The 18,878-nt window shown below is 37.6% G+C and overlaps 1 protein-coding gene across 1 annotated transcript in view; it reads right to left on the minus strand.

Moving 5' to 3' along the window:
- Nucleotides 1-18,878, minus strand: part of LOC128644138 (laminin subunit beta-4-like) — a 184,889-nt gene that overhangs the window by 68,227 nt on the left and 97,784 nt on the right. The window contains exons 15-16 of the mRNA XM_053696848.1: nt 8,316-8,465; nt 6,375-6,560 (exon numbers count right to left, since the gene is read on the minus strand). Coding sequence (XP_053552823.1) covers nt 6,375-6,560; nt 8,316-8,465 — 336 coding nt within the window. The remainder of the gene's footprint in view (nt 1-6,374; nt 6,561-8,315; nt 8,466-18,878) is intronic.

Consider the following 18,878-nt stretch of genomic DNA (forward strand, 5'->3'; position numbering starts at 1 on the left):
GAATTTCAGCTCTTTTGCCTGTAAAAGAATAAATACAATACCCCCCCCCCCAACATTACAACCCACCACCCACATACCACTAATCTAACCCAAACCCCCCTTAAATAAACCTAACACTAAGCCCCTGAAGATCTTCCTACCTTGTCTTCACCATCCAGGTATCACCGATCCGTCCTGGCTCCAACATCTTCATCCAACCCAAGCGGGGGTTGGCGATCCATCATCCGGTGCTGAAGAGGTCCAGAAGAGGCTCCAAAGTCTTCCTCCTATCCGGCAAGAAGAGGACATCCGGACCGGCAAACATCTTCTCCAAGCGGCATCTTCGATCTTCTTCCATCCGGTGCGGAGCGGGTCCATCTTGAAGCAGGCGACGCGGATCCATCCTCTTCTTCCGATGTCTCCCGACTAATGACGGTTCCTTTAAGGGACGTCATCCAAGATGGCGTCCCTCGAATTCCGATTGGCTGATAGGATTCTATCAGCCAATCGGAATTAAGGTAGGAATTTTCTGATTGGCTGATGGAATCAGCCAATCAGAATCAAGTTCAATCCGATTGGCTGATTGGATCAGCCAATCGGATTGAACTAGATTCTGATTGGCTGATTCCATCAGCCAATCAGAAAATTCCTACCTTAATTCCGATTGGCTGATAGAATCCTATCAGCCAATCGGAATTCGAGGGACGCCATCTTGGATGACGTCCCTTAAAGGAACAGTCATTCGTCGTTCAGTCGTCGGTCCGGATGGATGTTCCGCGCTGGAGGTCTTCAGGATCCTGCCGCTTCGCTCCAGATGGAAGACCATAGAAGATGCCGCCTGGATGATGACTTCAATCGGATGGAAGATCCTCTTCTGCCCCGCTTGGATGAAGACTTTGACCGGATCATGGACCTCTTCAGCCCCCCGCTTGGGCTTGGATCAGGACATCGGAGGAGCTCTTCAGGACGGATCGGTGAACCTGGATGGTGAAGACAAGGTAGGAAGATCTTCAGGGGCTTAGTGTTAGGTTTATTTAAGGGGGGTTTGGGTTAGATTAGGGGTATGTGGGTGGTGGGTTGTAATGTTGGGGGGGGTATTGTATTTATTCTTTTACAGGCAAAAGAGCTGAAATTCTTGGGGCATGCCCCGCAAAGGGCCCTGTTCAGGGCTGGTAAGGTAAAAGAGCTTGTAACTTTTTAAATTTAGAATAGGGTAGGGAATTTTTTATTTTGGGGGGCTTTGTTATTTTATTAGGGGGCTTAGAGTAGGTGTAATTAGTTTAAAATTGTTGTAATATTTTTCTTATGTTTGTAAATATTTTTTTATTTTTTGTAACTTAGTTCTTTTTTATTTTTTGTACTTTAGCTAGTTTATTTAATTGTATTTATTTGTAGGAATTGTGTTTAATTAATTTATTGATAGTGTAGTGTTAGGTTAATTGTAGGTAATTGTAGGTAGTTTATTTAATTATTTTATTGATAGGGTAGTGTTAGGTTTAATTATATCTTAGGTTAGGATTTATTTTACAGGTAATTTTGTTATTATTTTAACTAGGTAACAATTAAATAGTTCTTAACTATTTAATAGCTATTGTACCTGGTTAAAATAATTACAAAGTTGCCTGTAAAATAAATATTAATCCTAAAATAGCTATAATATAATTATAATTTATATTGTAGCTATATTAGGATTTATTTTACAGGTAAGTATTTAGCTTTAAATAGGAATCATTTATTTAATAAGAGTTAATTTATTTCGTTAGATGTAAATTATATTTAAGTTAGGGGGGTGTTAGTGTTAGGGTTAGACTTAGCTTTAGGCGTTAATACATTTATTAGAATAGCGGTGAGCTCCGGTCGTCAGATTAGGGGTTAATAATTGAAGTTAGGTGTCGGCGATGTTAGGGAGGGCAGATTAGGGGTTAATACTATTTATGATAGGGTTAGTGAGGCGGATTAGGGGTTAATAACTTTATTATAGTAGCGCTCAGGTCCGCTCGGCAGATTAGGGGTTAATAAGTGTAGGCAGGTGTCGGCGACGTTGTGGGGGGCAGATTAGGGGTTAATAAATATAACATAGGGGTCGGCGTTGTTAGGGGCAGCAGATTAGGGGTACATAGGGATAACGTAGGTTGCGGCGGTTTACGGAGCGGCAGATTAGGGTTTAAAAAAAAAATGCAGGGGTCAGCGATAGCGGGGGCGGCAGATTAGGGGTTAATAAGTGTAAGGTTAGGGTGTTTAGACTCGGGGTACATGTTAGAGTGTTAGGTGCAGACGTAGGAAGTGTTTCCCCATAGGAAACAATGGGGCTGCGTTAGGAGCTGAACGCTGCTTTTTTGCAGGTGTTAGGTTTTTTTTCAGCTCAAACAGTTCCATTGTGTCCTATGGGAGAATCGTGCACGAGCACGTTTTTGAGGCTGGCCGCGTCCGTAAGCAACTCTGGTATCGAGAGTTGCATTTGCGGTAAAAATGCTCTACGCTCCTTTTTTGGAGCCTAACGCAGCATTTGTTTGAACTCTCGATACCAGAGTTAAATTTATGGTGCGGCCAGAAAAAAGCCCGCGGAGCGTTAACAGCCCTTTTACCGCCAAACTCCAAATCTAGGCCTTAGTTTCTTTATAAGGTTAAATGCTGTTATAAACAGTATAAAAAAATCAGACACTTTCTGTTAATTTTTTCACTAATACACTAATAAATAATAGTAAAATAGTATTTCAAAAGGTACAACTTTTATATGGTTTAAACACTTTCTTCACACTTGGCTGTATTTACACAATAAGCTTTGTCAATTTTTTTCTTTACACTTGCAAACATTGGTTATGTGGACCCAGTAATAAATTGAAAATTTGCACTATAGAGTAACAAATTGGAAAATTTTGTATTCCTTAAAAATCCAATTACATCCCTTAAGTGTACCACGCCCCTATATCTACACAAATTCCTCTGAATATTTCACATATATATAAGTTGGAAGGAGCTTATATTTATAGGGAGTTTGGGATTTGACAGTTCCAGCGCTCTATTCACTCTAAACTAAACAATTGTTTTCTTGCAATAACTTACAACAGGCTCTCCTAAATCATAGTAAAAAAGCAATGTGTGTGTAAAAATGAAAATTGAAAAATTACCACCATACACTTTCTTCATTAGGGTGTCAATTTTTCAAATATATGCACATTCATGGCAAGAAAATAAATTGGGGTACGTAAAAAGGCCCCCAAAAAGAAGATAGGCAAAGAAGATATGTTAAATGTGAAAACAAATCACAAACACATGTCAGAAGTTTGGCATTGCACCCCCCCAAACAAGCCAACAAACATATGAAAAGGTGGTATCACTGTACTCAGGATATATTGTTGAACACAAATTGAGGTGTTTTGTGTCAGTAACACTTAACAGGAGCTGAGAATTCATGCCTAAATTAAAATGTGTTTAAAAAAAAAATGACTATGCAAAAGTTTGACAAAGACTGGTTGTTGAATTAATGCATGGAAAGTGTTAACATTCCAGAATTTCAAATACCCTAGGGTGTCTATTTTCAAAAATATATGGTTTGATGGGGGTAAATTAGATTGGCCGGCTTCAAAAATGTCCCAAATAGGACATGGGTGCATGAGATGTGAAAATTCCAAGTTGGAAAACTGGAATACGCTTTTTAGACCCCTGAGAACCTGACAAACCTATTCATGGGTGGTATCACTGTACTCAGGAGATGTTGTTGAACACATATTGAGATTTTTTGTGTAATTAACACATAACAGGAGCTGAGAATCCATGCCTAAAGTACAATGAGTCTGAAAAATAACACAAAAAAATGACTACCCAAAAGTTTGACAAAGACTTGTGGTTGAATTAGTGCATGGAAAGTGTTAAAATAAGAGCATTTAAAATACCCTAGAGTGTCTACTTTTCAACAATATATGGTTTGATGGGAGCAAATTGCATTGGCTGGCTTCAGAAATGTCCCAAATTGGACATGGGTGCATAATGACAGATGTGAAAATTCCAAGTTGGAAAACTGGAATGTGCCCCCTAAAAATAAGGCCTTTTAGCCCCCTGAACACCCGACAAACCTATTCATGGGTGGTATCACTGTACTCAGGAGATGTTGTTGAACACATATTGAGGTGTTTTTTTATCAGTAACACATAGCAGAAACTAAGAATCCATGTCTAAAGTACGTGTGAAAAATAATAATAAAAAAATACTATCCAAAAGTTTGACAAAGACTAGTGGTTGAATTAGTGCATTGAAAGTGTTAAAATACCAGCTTCTCAAATACCCTAGGGTGTCTACTTTTCAACAATATATGGTTTGATGGGAGTAAATTAAATTGGCCGGCTTCAGAAATGTCTCAAATAGGACATGGGTGCATGATGATAGATGTGAAAATTCCAAGTTGGAAAACTGGAATGCGCCCCCTAAAAATAAGGCCTTAAAGCCCCCTGAGAACCCAACAAACCTATTCATGGGTGGTATCACTGTATTCAGGAGATCTTGTTGAACACATATTGAGGTTTTTTTTTTTCAGTAAACCATAACAGGAACTAAGAATCCATGCCTATAATACGAGTGTGAAAAATAACACAAAAAATGACTACCCAAAAGTTTGACAAAGACTAGTGGTTGAATTAGTGCATGAAAAGTGTTAAAATACCAGAATTTCAAACATCCTAGGGTGTCTACTTTTCAAAAATATATGGTTTGATGGAGGTAAATTACATTTGCTGGCTTCAGAAATGTCCCAAATAGGACTTGGGTGCATGATGATCAAATGCGCCCCCTAAAAATAAGGCCTTTTAACCCCCAGAGAACCTGACACACCTATACATGGGTGGGATCACTGTACTCAGGAGATGTTGTTGAATACATATGGGTTCTCAGTAAATGTATTCTTAAATTGCTATTTTGTAAAAAAATCACCAATTTCTTTATTTATTTTTTAAAATTTGTTTTAAAATTTGTCATAGATTGGTGGTAAAAAGAGTCAAAATACCCCAAAGTTTAATACCTTAGGTTGTCTTCTTTTAAAAAATATATACATGTGCACGGTTATTCAGGGATTCCTGACAGATATCAGTGTTACAATGTAACTATCGCTAAATCTGAAAAAAAAAAATTTGAAATAGCAAAGTGCTACATGTATTTATTGCCCTATAACTTGCAAAAAAAAGCAAAAAAGATGTAAACATTGGGTATTTCTAAACTCAGGACAAAATTTAGAAACTATTTAGCATGGGTGTTTTATGGTAGTTGTAGAAGTGTAACAGATTTTGGGGGTCCAAATTAGAATAAATGTGTTTTTTCCATTTTTTCATCAAATTTTATAAAAAAAAATATATTAAATTATAAGATATAATAAAAATAATAGTATCTTTAGAAAGTCCATTTAATAGTGAGAGAAACGGTATATAATATGTGTGGGTACAGTAAATGAATAAGAGGAAAATTACAGCTAAACACAAACACCGCAGAAATGTAAAAATAGCCTTGGTCCCATACGGTCAACAAATGGAAAAGTGGTCTGGTCACTAAGGGATTCAACTGGAAATACAAGGACACAGTACACAAAAACATAGGGCTACAATACAAGTGGAGGTTAAGCAATAGTGCAGGGTGTGTTTGGTCTCACGAAAAGAATAACACAGCCTTTTTAATCTAGATACACATCTTAAACAATCTTCACCAAGGTCCATTTCATTTTTGATTGCATGTTACTCCTTACCAATTACACTTTTACAATTTATCCTAATTTTCCAAAAAGGCATGTTTTGATTAAATTACTTACAGACTTATTTTTTAAAACAGGCACATGAAAATGTAATATTCTGCAGATCTCTTGTATTAATTATTAAGTTTTCTGTTATATCGTTTAGAACTGGATTATTCATTGCAAACAATGTATATGTCAATAAATGTACAAAGCTATATTAATTATTATAAGATCTTTAAGCAGTGGTCAGTATCTCTAAAACTTGTGACATTGTATTACTTTATTTTACTAATCATCTGTTTAAATTCCAAAATGGTCAACAACATGAACATTAAGGGGCCGAATTATCAAGCAGTTATGAAGCCATGGTCTAAAGACCGCTGCTCCATAACTTGTCCGCCTGTTTTGAGGCTGCGGACATCAATCCGCCTGATCCTATACGATCGGGCTGATTGGCACCCCCTGCTAGCAGCCGATTGGCCGCGAACCTGCAGGGGGAGGCATTGCACAAGCAGTTCACAAGAACTGCTTGTGCAATGATAAATGCCGACAGTGTATGCTGTCGGCATTTATTGATGCACATTGGACATGATACGCTACATTGTATCATGTCCGCTCGCACTTTCATAAATCAGCCCCTAAATCATAAATTTGCCTATAAGAATGGAACTTACTACTTTACCTCAGGTTCATAACGAATGGCGAGTACAAAGTCCATTGGGAAGGGAATATTGTCTACAGTAAATCTCAGGCCAGCTCCATTCAGAACGCGTGCAAATCCAGGTCCAGTCCACGTCACTGGAACATCAGGAGTAGGTTGCCGTAGCACTAGCTCCACAACACTATTTTTACCAAATGGTATAATCTCCTACGTAGGAAAAATGTAGACTGTAATTATTGAAACATTTGTTACTCTGATCAATGCAATACATTTATGTGAATACGAATAGTGTAAGCGCAATTAAAGGGATATTACATAGTATAAGAGTGTAATATAAATGTTTAATTATACATAGTTAAAAAAAACCTTTGCAATATACTTTCATTATTTTGTTAACTTTTCCTATCATTTAACTCTGAAAATAGTTGATTTTCTAAATTTCACTGAGTTTCTATAAAGTCATGGGTGCTACCATGTTTGTACTTAAGTTGCCCCTTATCTGTTACCCCTGATGAAGAGACAGGTATAAAGCAAGCTATAAAAGAGATGGTCCAAACAGGGCTGGGGGGAACATAAGATAATCTGAAAGGTATTCCACACAGCTTTGCTTGCAGAAACCGAGACTAAGGGGTCCATTTATTAAGCAGTGGGTGCTGCTTCGGAGACTAATCATTTTAGGTCCGCCTTAAATGGATGTAAGACCACTGCTCCATTACTTCTCCACCATCTTTTAGGTGGTGGACTGAAATCATCCCGATCCGATCCAAACAGAATGATTGACAGCCCCTGGCCGCCACTGAGCAGGGGACGGCATTGCACAAGCATTTCACCAGAAATGCTTGTGCAATGTTAAATGACGACAGCGTATGCTGTCGACATTTAGCTAGGTCGAGAAGACAGGATTCGCTACAGCGAATCTTGTCCGATCGATCTTTGTTAAATTTACCCCAAATAGTAAACTAGTTCAATCATTACTTTATATAAATTAAAGTACTTTATAGAAACTAAACCTTTACACTTATATATTCAATATTTAAAAACTAATTAAAATTGCAAAAATACATCTACATATTATTCTAAGGCTAGTCTTTGATTTGAATACATCATTATGCCTAGCATGTATTTAATGTTTAACATACCATTGGAAAATATCTGCATAAACATAAATGTTTCATGGGCTTATAAGTCTCTGCTATTTTGTTAACTAAATTATATATATATTAAAATTATATATTGTTGAAAGTATTAAAAAAAAAAAAATCAATACCAGAACAATTATCTTAAAGTGATGGTAAACGTAATAGTTTTTAGTTACAATATTTGTAATCATAAAGTAAAACATTCATGAAAGGCTTTTTAAACGCTTAATTTTTAAAAAATAATTACCCTTTCATGTTTTCAGATATTCCACCGTTTTTCCGCCCATTATGGATACTCTATTTCTTACTTCAGTGACGATTCAGACTGTAGCCAATTGTATCGCTTCCCCTTTGGCATCCAAAAAAAGGGGGATTATTATTTACTTGCTGGACACCATAGGGACGCAATACAATTGGCTACAGCATAAATTGTCACTGAAGTAATAAATAGAGTATCCGTTAAGGTTGGAGGAACGTTGGAAAAAATAAAGCTCACATGATGCATTATGCAAACTAACTGCAAGCAAATCATACAGCTGTACAAAAGTGGCCAGTATTACTTATCAGTGAGTGTGCATTGCTTCTGTCATAGTGTGTGAGAATACTTGAGCTCCAAGATGGCGTCGCCCAGTATTAAGGAGGCGGAGCTTCAGTAGCAGACACATTTAAACTATTAAAACAGGAAAACTGATTTGAAAAGCGTTGCAGGAACAGGATGATATGCAATAACATTGTGAGTAATTACCATTATTTTGCAGTTGTGCACATCAGTTTATTGTCCCTTTAAAAAAAAAAAAGGAAAAGAACAAAAACACATGTATACCTGTGTCTGACGTTTTTCTCTTAGAATATGTTTTTCTCTTACGCTTCTTTTTCTCATCTTCTTAAGTATTATTCTGCCATTTTCAAATCTAAAATCTATGCCTTGTTGGAGAAAGTAATCTTTGCACTTCGGTAAAGGAGATGGACTGACCTAAAAAAAAAAATGTTGATTAAAATTAATACTTGTCTATCTTTCTTTGTCCTGATGCTAATATGTTATTTTTCATTAAAAGGCCAATGATCATATTATGATTGTGACTCACATCAGTGTACTTGTTTTCAAAAAGTTTCTAACAACAATTCTATAAGTTTAGCCGAATGTGCCGACCGTTTCACCGCTGTGAAAATTGAATGCCATTCTGTAATTGGGATTAAAAATGGTAAGTCTCTATTCCATTCTTTAGTAAATGTTGGTAAATCGGTTTCAATTGCTGTAGTCAATAGTTTATATGTACAGGAAATTGTGTGACAGTTAGAAGAGGAAGAACTGCACAGTATCTCAAATTGTGTTTGTTGCCTATTTAGGTGGGATTTATGTGAGGACTGAAAGTAGTGGCTAAGTTGGAGGTACTGAAACCACATACTGAAAAATCCATTGCCCAAGGATTCCATGGAATGTCTAGGTAGTAAATTACCACCTTCTGTCAATACATAGGCTGGTAACCGAAGATGAATGTCCTTGGTACCTGTTGGGGTGAAAGTGAGTCCCTGTGGAAAGTTATCATTCTGTAGTATAGGTGTCAGTGGGGAGGGTATTGAGGACAAATTAGGGTGTGTTTTAACTATCTCTATCCATGTATTAAAAGTCTCATGTATGATTGGGTTATTAAGGTATTTGGTCTTGGATCAATATATATCAGTCCAACACATAGAGCCCAATTGGGTACAACTGGAGAGTTCATGCTCAAGTTTAACCCATTGTTTATGATGATGCTCTTCAAACGAGCACCAATCTATAATTCTTGAAAGAAATATGGCGTTTCTGTATTCCCTTATGTGTGGGACCCCTAAGCCTCCCTGGGTGGTGTTTCTGTATAGGGTTGATTTGGCAATTCTTGGTGGTTTGGCTTTCCAAATATAAGCGTTTTGGAGTTTTGGGATCATGGATTTTGGGAGGGGGATGGGTACAGTCTGTAAAATATATAAAATCTTAGGGAGTAATGTCATTTTAGCTGCTCCTATTCTACCCAACCAGGATATAGATTTAGGGGACCAAGTCTCAGTGTTTGAGAGTATATGTGATGTTAGTGAGTCATAGCTGAGTTTGATTAACTCCTCTTGAGTTGGGGATAGATATATGCCTAAGTATTTAAAGGATTGAGTATTGAATGTGAATGGGGCAATATATTGGAGGTGTATTAAGTCTGTCATGACGTGAACTGGTAGAATGACTGACCTCATAATTTATAGAAAAATTAGACAAGTCTCCATAGTCCTTGAGAATTGAGTGAGCTGCCTTGAGGGATCTTACAGGATTTGTGAGCATCATAAGGAGGTCGTCTGCAAATAGGGCCAGTTTGTACTCTGAAGTTTTGATTTTAATACCTTCCACTAAATTTGAGGAGCGTAAAATAGCAGCAGCCAGAACTTCCATAGACAAAACAAATAGCAAGGGAGAAAGAGGGCAACCTTGACGGGTACCATTTCGGATTGGGAAGGGATCTGACAAGAGGCCATTGACCTTGATTTTGGCTGTAGGGACAGTATATAGTGCAGTAATTTTAGATATAAAATCTTTTGGTAAGCCAAATTTGTGTAAGGTGCATGTCAAAAACGTCCAATCCAACCGATCAAACGCCTTTTCGGCATCTGTAGAGATAAAAAGGGTTGGAATATTCTGTCTATATGATTATTGAAGTAAGTGTAATGCCTTAACTGTATTGTCCTTGGCTTCTCTTTGCGGGACAAACCCTGTTTGGTCATTGTGAATCAGATATGGAAGTGATAAATTCAGTCGATTGGCCAGGATCTTGGAATAGATCTTGAGATCTACATTCATCAAAGATATAGGTCTAAAGTTTGATGGTGTATCTGTTGGTTTACCCGGTTTGGGCAGGACTGTAATTTCTAACAACAATTCTGATAATTTTACAGGATTTTTATTTGGACATAAATAGTCAAGATTTCAAACATCATGGGCCCCATGTACTAAAAGTCGGGCGGACAGCTTCTCAACTTCCAAAGCTGTCCGCCCACCTTCGCTGAAAGTGGGCAGCTGATCTGTTGATCCGCTGGCCTGTATGTATCATTACACACTCCGATGAGTGTGTAATGCCCGCCCCTTCATTTACGCGACCAATCGCGTGAGTGAAGGGACTGTCAATCACTGAATGCGAGCAAGCTCTCTGTAATTTCTCTCGGTCTAATGACCCCTGCTTCTTACATTGCGAGAAGCAGGCTCGTTTATGCAAATCTGCTCCGCAAGGGCTCCAGAGTAGCTCTTGCAGCTTTGTACATGGAGCCCCATATGCCTTTTCACATTTTTTTTTTCAGGGAAAAGCTTGTATGCAGTCCCCCACTACCATGTGGGGAAATCACAGAGGTCAGGGGGCTCAGAGTGCAATGAACCAGCCTCGTCCTGGGAGAGCCACCTTAGTGATCATGGCTAAGACTTCCCTGCCAGTTAAGTATATGTCTTTTCACTTTTTATTAACCATCTCTAAGGACACTCATAAATTATGATTTATGGTAACACAAAATGTACAGGATGGAAAGATTTGTGATTAAACTTTGGTAACTTTAAAGGGACTTAATATGCTAGAACATTTCATTATTACTACCATTAGCACACAACTATCACCTAGATTACGAATTTGGCGTTAGAGGCTATGCAGTGCTAACGAGCAGTTTATGTTCACCGCTCACTCATTACAGGTTTATATAAACCCGGCGTTGACTGCAAAAAAGTGATCGTAGAGCAAAATTTTGCTCCACATCTCACCTCAATACCAGCGCTGCTTACGTTAGCAGTGAGCTGGCTGAATGTGCTTGTGCATGATTTCCCCATAGGAATCAATGGGGGAGAGCCGGCTGAAAAAAAAACAGCGTTTAACTCTTAAATAAATGTGTAATGTTTAGTGCCATCATGTGGTAAAACATGAGTATTTCAACCTCTTTTTAGAAGGACATAGGACATACTGTATATACTTTCCCAATCAAAAACAAAAAACAAAAAGTTTCCAGCCTCCAAAATCAATAAAAGACCTTAATTCTTCCATGTAGGGTCCCAGAACACACATACAATGTTTCAGGCCTGCACTAGGCCATTAGTCATGTATACTTAAAGGGACACTGAACCCAATTTTTTCCTTTTGTGATTCAGACAGAGCATGCAAATTTAAGCAACTTTCTAATTTATTCCTATTATCAATTTTTCTTTTTTTTGGTTCAGTACTCTGCACAGCACTTTTTTAATGGTGGATGAATGTATCCACCAATCAGCACGAACAATCCAGGTTGTTCACCAAAAATGGGCATCTAAACTTACATTCTTGCATTTCAAATAAAGATACCAAGAGAATGAAGAAAATTTGATAATAGGAGTAAATTAGAAAGTTGCTTAAAATGTCATGCTCTATCTGAATCACAAAAGAATAAATTTGGGTTCAGTGTCCCTTTAATTATACAGGTTCCTGTGTTTTATTCCTCTACCTGTTCACATGGGAGCATTTTCTGCACAATAGTGACATCTTGTGGATGTAAACCATATTACATTCAATTTTGTTCTTATTTAATGCTCCAATGTGAATAAACCTAAAAAAAAACATATACACAATTTAAAAGAGGAGCACACAGCATTATCAACAGACTAACTTAAGGTAGACAGTAATATTTCTCACCAATTGAAAAAATTAAAGGATATAAGCAAAAAAAGTTACAATGTCATTCTAACTTGATCTTTAGAGGTATATTATATAAATAAGGCCTGGATAACATCCACTTTTTCTTATGCCTATTGTTTGCTGAACACTCTTTTTGCTGCTGCCTATATCTGTATGTACAAGCATATCCTTAATGCTTTGATTCCTTCTGTAAGCAACCATGGGGCCCATTCTAAATTCATTGACTTGAGGATTGCATTCTCTCAATATGTGCCAGTGTTTTTTCAATATACCTGAGATTCTCTGACTCGGTCTATTGAACTGTGTCACAAATATCATACTATTTCTTTCTTCACATTTATCTTTTTGGTTTGTCTTATTTCACTGGATACAACCTTGAGTTGTTCTGATTTTAAAGTCGGTGGATAGTTCCTGGCAATAAACTGGTTTGCCATTTCCTCTAATCTGATTTTACATCTATCACTGTCTGAGACAATGTGTTTTACCCTGGTGAATTTACTTTTTGGAATTGCCTTGAATACATTATTGGGGTGACAACTGCCATACTGTAATAAATTATTCCTGTCAGTACGTTTCATGTATAGATCTGTTTTCAAAAGACCTCCCTCTATGTACACATATGTATCCAAATATTCAATGCCAATCTCACTCATATGCAGGGTAAATTTGAGTCCTCTGACTGAGTCATTCAGATCTTGTACAAATGACAATAGGCTACCAACATTGCCCCCCCCACCAAATACATTGTCTATGTACCTCCACCAGGAGGCGCCATAGAGCTGGAAAAAGCCATGAGGGTACACAAAGTATTCCTCAAAGCTGTTCTTGAAAATATTGGCGTATGTGGGGGCGACGTTGGAGCCCATGGCTGTCCCCTGTAACACTGGCACATAATGAGAGAATGCAATCCTCAAGTCAATGAATTTAAAATGGGCCCCATGGTTGCTTACAGAAGAAATCAAAGCATTAAGGATATGCTTGTACATACCGATATAGGCAGCGGCAAAAAGAGTGTTCAGCGAACAATAGGCATAAGAAAAAGTGGATGTTATCCATACCTTAGTTGCAACAATTGAAGCTCAATGATAAAAGGTGAATTCTTTATCATCCAACTAGTGGGAAGAATATCTAACATGTAGATCAACCTTTGCTATTTATTTAATCAAATGCCCATGTGGGTTTATTTACATTGGCGAGACCTGTAGAGAGGTAAGGGAGAGGATAACGGAGCACAAATTAAATATTAGATGCAATAAAGATGCTCCAGTGTCCTCTGACTTCCTCTCTATGGGTCACAATATAAGTCAGCTCCGATTTCAGGTCATAGAACAAGTAGATAAACCCAGAAGGGGAGGGGATAGAGAGCATCTTCTAAAAACGAGAGAGATGTTCTGGATTCACAAAATTGAGGCCCTTATCCATAAAGGCCTCAATAAGGATTTTGATTGGAGCTTATTTATATAATATCCCTCTAAGGATCGAAAAATTCAGAGTAATAGCTCCACATGAGATATTGATGTTTTAAATCTATACTAAGCATAGATTGGCCATTTATTATAGGTAAATTTGTCCTTTAGGTTAGAGCTATTACCAGAATCTGTTCTTTCCAGTTAGAATGACATTGTAACTTTTTTTGCTTATTTCCTTTAATTTTTTCAATTGGTGAGAAATTTTCCTGTCTACCTTAGGTTATTCTGTTGATAATGCTATGTGCTCCTCTTTTAAATTGTGTATATGGGTTTTTTATGTTTATAATTTTTTTTTTTTTTTCAAAAGGTTTATTGAATGACATATAATCATTGCATACAATGCAAAATAGAAACAGTTACATATGCAACGTTGTGATAACAATGTTTCCATATACTTGGATTATGATGCAAAAAATGTGTTGGTTTTTTTTGTAAACAAAAATAAGTTGTGGATATATTTATCATTAAATAAACAAGTTTAACTTGCACAAGTAAGTTATTTAAACTAGATGAGGGAGAAATAAAACCCATAAATAAATGAACAGTTACAGTGAACAATAGAGATGTAAATAATAATATAAATATACGGCTCCTGCAGAGTAGAAACTATTATGTCATTGATTGTCGGACTATTGGAATGACCTTCTGTCCAGTTTAGGATGGTAATTCGTCGTTCAGGGGTGGTTAATAATTTTAAGTTTGAGGGGGGGATATAAGGGTGGTGGTCTCGAGTGTGGGGGGATTCTGATTAAGGTATTCCTCCCACAAAAAGCATATCGAGTGGTAGTCGGCTATCTGTTTGTTACGGGAATAGCGATATTTTTCTAGTTGGAGGGATTGGGTGGTTGTTTCTCTCCAGACATGGATAGATGGGAGTGTACTACCTTTCCAGTTTTTGGGAATTAGTCGTTTTGCAGAGTTTGTCATGATAGTCAGCAGGGCTAGTTGTAGTTTGCATGTTATTTTGGGAAATTTATTAAAGATGAAAAGCCAAATATCAAGCTTGAAGCTTAGAGATAAGACCTTTTCGAATTCAACTCTGATGGCTTCCCAATATGCTTGAGCTATTGGGCATGTCCACCATATGTGTGTAGGGGTGCCAATATTTTGGCAGCCTCTCCAGCATTCCGGTGAGTGTGTGGGGAAAGTAGTGTGTAGTCGATGGGGAGTGTAGTACCATCTGTATAGTAACTTAACGTTCATTTCCATTACATAAATGGACGAAGAGGATTTTGTCATGTAGGAGAAGATGTTTTGCCATTCCTTTGGGGATTGAGTAGTGCCAATCTCTGCTTCCCATTTTTGCGTGTATGAGGGGAGGGACATGCTGTTTGGTTGTATAAGTAATTGATATGCAAAAGATAGAAAGCCCCTTTGAAGGGTGTCATGGACTCAGCTGCCCTCGAAGCTAGTCTGGGAGCGAAAAAGTTACGGCTTATGTGGGTGTTTGGTGAGAAAGTCCGTTAGTTGATGGTATCTAAACCATTCTATGCGTATTTTATCCAGGATGGGGATTAGTTTGGTTAAGGGTTTGATTTTTCCATTTTGAATGATTGTAAGGCAGGGTAGTGAGTTTGCAATGTTGGTTGTTTGAATCATTTGGGTGGGGAATGGTATCGGGGAATCTGGATTTTCGCAAAGAGGTGTTAGCGGGGAGGATATAGTTGAGATATGGTTATTTTGTTTAATGGATGCATCCCACAGTTTTAGAGTTTCTCTAGTAATTGTTGGTAGGCATGCAGGTAAGTTTCGTTTGGATGGAGGTAACCAGCACTTGCTGTTAAGATTTGAAGTATGAGATAATGATTGTTCTAAAAGTACCCATTCTTTGTGTACTGAGTGTCTGCACCAGTGTATTATTCTGGTATAGAAGCTGGCAAGTCTGTATTGAGTGAGGTTTGGGATCCCGAGGCCACCCAATTCTTTAGGACGATATAGGGTGGCGGTAGCTATCCGTGGTCTCTTATGTTGCCATATGTAGGAGATGAAGGATTTTTGGAGATTTTGTATGACAAACTTGGGGATTGGGATCCGTAGGGTTTGGAAGAGATATAGTATCTTGGGGAGCAGCATCATTTTGACGGAATTAATTCTGCCTAACCATGAGATTGGTTTATTGCTCCAGGTTCGCAACATGCTTTGTATTGTATCGGTTATGACTTTATAATTGGTGTCAAGTGTTACTTGTATATGGGGGGAGATGTGAACTCCGAGGTATTTTATAGAGCGCAGTTGTATGCGAAAGTGTACAAGTGTTTGTATTGCAGTTATTTCCTCTGCTTGTAATCCAAGTGGGAGTAATTCTGACTTGGTAATATTTATTTTGAAATTTGAAAAGGTGCCGTAGGTATGTAGTGTTTGAACAAGGGGGGGGGGGGGGAGTGAGTCGTGAGGTCTTGTTAATGTGAGAAAAAGATTATCAGCGTACAAGGTAGCTTTGTATTCCTGGTGAGAAATTGTGAACCCCTGTATATCTGTGTTATGTCTGATATGTGATGCTAAAACCTCCATAGCGAGGATAAATAATATAGGGGAGAGGGGACATCCCTGTCTCGTACCGTTTGTGATCGAAAATGGTTGGGACAAGGTGTCGTTCAATTTTATTTTGGCTTGAGGGTTATTGTAAAGGGAGAATATTTTTCCTGTGAAAGCTTGGTAAAAGCCAAAGTGTGTGAGTGCCTCTTTAAGAAATTGCCAGTTGAGCCTATCAAAGGCTTTCTCCGCATCCATGGAGATAAACACGGAGGGGATGTGGTTGCTAACTGCATATTCCATTAATAATAGGATCTTGGTCGTATTATCTTTAGCTTCTCTAAGGGGAGTGAAACCGGCCTGATTAATATGTATGATTGACGGGAGTATTGAGTTAATACGGGTGGCCAATATTTTAGCATAAAGTTTGATATCTATGTTGAGGAGGGAGATTGGGCGGAAGTTAGCCGGGGTTGTAGGGGGTTTACCTGGTTTCGGGATCACTACTACTTGCGCTTCCAGCATGGATTGTGGGAATGGGTTAGTGTCTGTAACCTCATTGAATAGTTGAGTAAGGTAAGGGGAGAGTTGAGAGGAGAAGGTGTGATAATACTTTCCAGTAAAACTGTCTGGTCCTGGGCTTATCCCATTATTAAGTGATTTTATGGCTGTGAGGAGTTCAGTTTGGGTAATGGGGTTGTTGAGGGTTTTAAGTTGATCCGGTGTTATATTAGGTAGTTGCGCACTGGAGATATAAGAAACCAGGTCTGGGGAAGGGCCTTGAGAGGGTACTTCTTCTTGAATATTATATAAGGTGGAATAATAGTCGTGAAAGGATTGTAAAATATCTTTAGTGGTTTTTAGAGTATGGGGGCGATTAAGTGTTTGTAGTTCGTTAATATATGATTTCAATCTCTTTTTTTTCAGGGCTCTTGCTAATAACTTGCCTGACCTGTTGCTTTCATAAAAGAACATGCTGTTGGTTTTTGCGCGGATAATCTGGTATTCTATTTGTAGAAAGCCGTCTAACGCTCGTCTGGCATTTTGTAGGTCATTCAGTATGTTTGGGTCTGTAGGAGATATTTTATGGGCCAGGTCTAGGCGAGCAAAGGTGTCTGATAGTTCATTATATTGCTGTCGGTGTAGTTTTTGGAGATGAGCCTTTAGTTTAATTAATTCACCTCTGAGCATGCATTTATGCACCTCCCAGATTGTATATTTATTAGTTGTCGAGGGTATGTTAAGTTGAAAATATTCTTTGATGGTGTTAGTGAGTTTCATAATTGTGTCTGGATTGTTAAGGAGGGAGTTATCTAATTTCCACGTGTATGATGTTAGAGGGGTGTTTGTCCATGATATGTTTAATTTTACCGCTGAATGGTCTGACCACGATGTGGGGGAAATAACGCATCTGTTGATTAAGGCTAGAACTGGTTGATTGGTGAAAATGTAGTCTATGCGACTGTGCGTTTTGTTAGGGTGGGAGAAGAAAGTATAATCTTGGGTGTCCTGGTGGATGAAACGCCAGGTATCATGAAGGTTAAGATTTCTCAAGCCTGTCCATAATACATTAGTAACTTTTTTTGATATCACTATTGTGGGGTTGGAGCTGTCCTTGGTGGGTTGAATGGGGACATTAAAGTCTCCACGACAAAGACTGGTCCTTTTGCTATGTCTACAATTCGATTAAATATTTGTTTAAAAAAAGGGGCTTGCTTTGCATTTGGGGCATAGATGTTTATCAATGTTATAGGTCTACCATAAAGCAGGCCCACCAGCCCGAGGAATCGACCTTTAGAGTCTTTAGAGGTTTGAATATGTGTGAAGGGAAGTGACTTGTGCAATAAGATACTAACTCCACTTCTTTTTGAGGTATTGGAGCTATGATAGTGGGTGGTAAACGTTTTCCCAAAGTATTTGGGTTACTTGTTTCTTTTAAAATGAGTCTCTTGCAGGAACAAGATATCTACCTGTCTTTTTGAGAGGTCTAAGAGGGCTTTAGATCTTTTGTGGGGTGAGCTGAGTCCCTTAGCGTTTTGTGTAAGAAGGTTCAGTTTACGGATTTCATCATCCTTGGTATTTTTGCTGAGGTGTGCTGTCTGGTTGTGTGCAGTGTTAATTTCGTCGACTAAAACTAGACTAAAATGACTATAAAACTAAAGAAATTCTAATGACTAAAATACGACTAAAACTAAAATGACATTTTAGTCAAAAGACTATGACTAAAACTAAATCAAAATGACATTTTAGTCAAAAGACTATGACTAAAACTAAATCAAAATTTGCTGACAAAAACATTTTATGCAAGTTGTTATAATCAATCCATATTCAATTACTGCTCTTTTGTAAAATTTACGAAACTTAATTTTATTAAATTTTAAGATAAATAAAGACATGTTATATACCACAACAGTTAAATCTGTTAAATTTGTATTGCATGTTCAAACCTTAATACCATAAATAAAAACAGGTTAATAAACCTTTACTCCAGGAGTATATAATGAGTTTGGAAGTTCTAGAGCAGTGCTAATATCATTGCCGAAACTTTTTCGAATCTGTGAACAATCAATTGATTCTTCCTATAGAAATAAGCATAGCCCACTAGTATGGGTTTAAGTTATTCTGTGCCTGTGCTATCTGCAGAAACTTTTTTGTTTTGTGTTGAGTTACTTGATACTTGTTTTAATTATTAACAGGAAACTGTTAAAGGTTTTATATTGGGTAATATGTTCAATTTAGCCAATACAGTTTACAGTTTTTTTTATATATATTTTAAAGTTG

The sequence above is a fragment of the Bombina bombina genome, unplaced genomic scaffold, assembly GCF_027579735.1.
Source record: "Bombina bombina isolate aBomBom1 unplaced genomic scaffold, aBomBom1.pri scaffold_561, whole genome shotgun sequence".
NCBI lineage: Eukaryota > Metazoa > Chordata > Amphibia > Anura > Bombinatoridae > Bombina > Bombina bombina.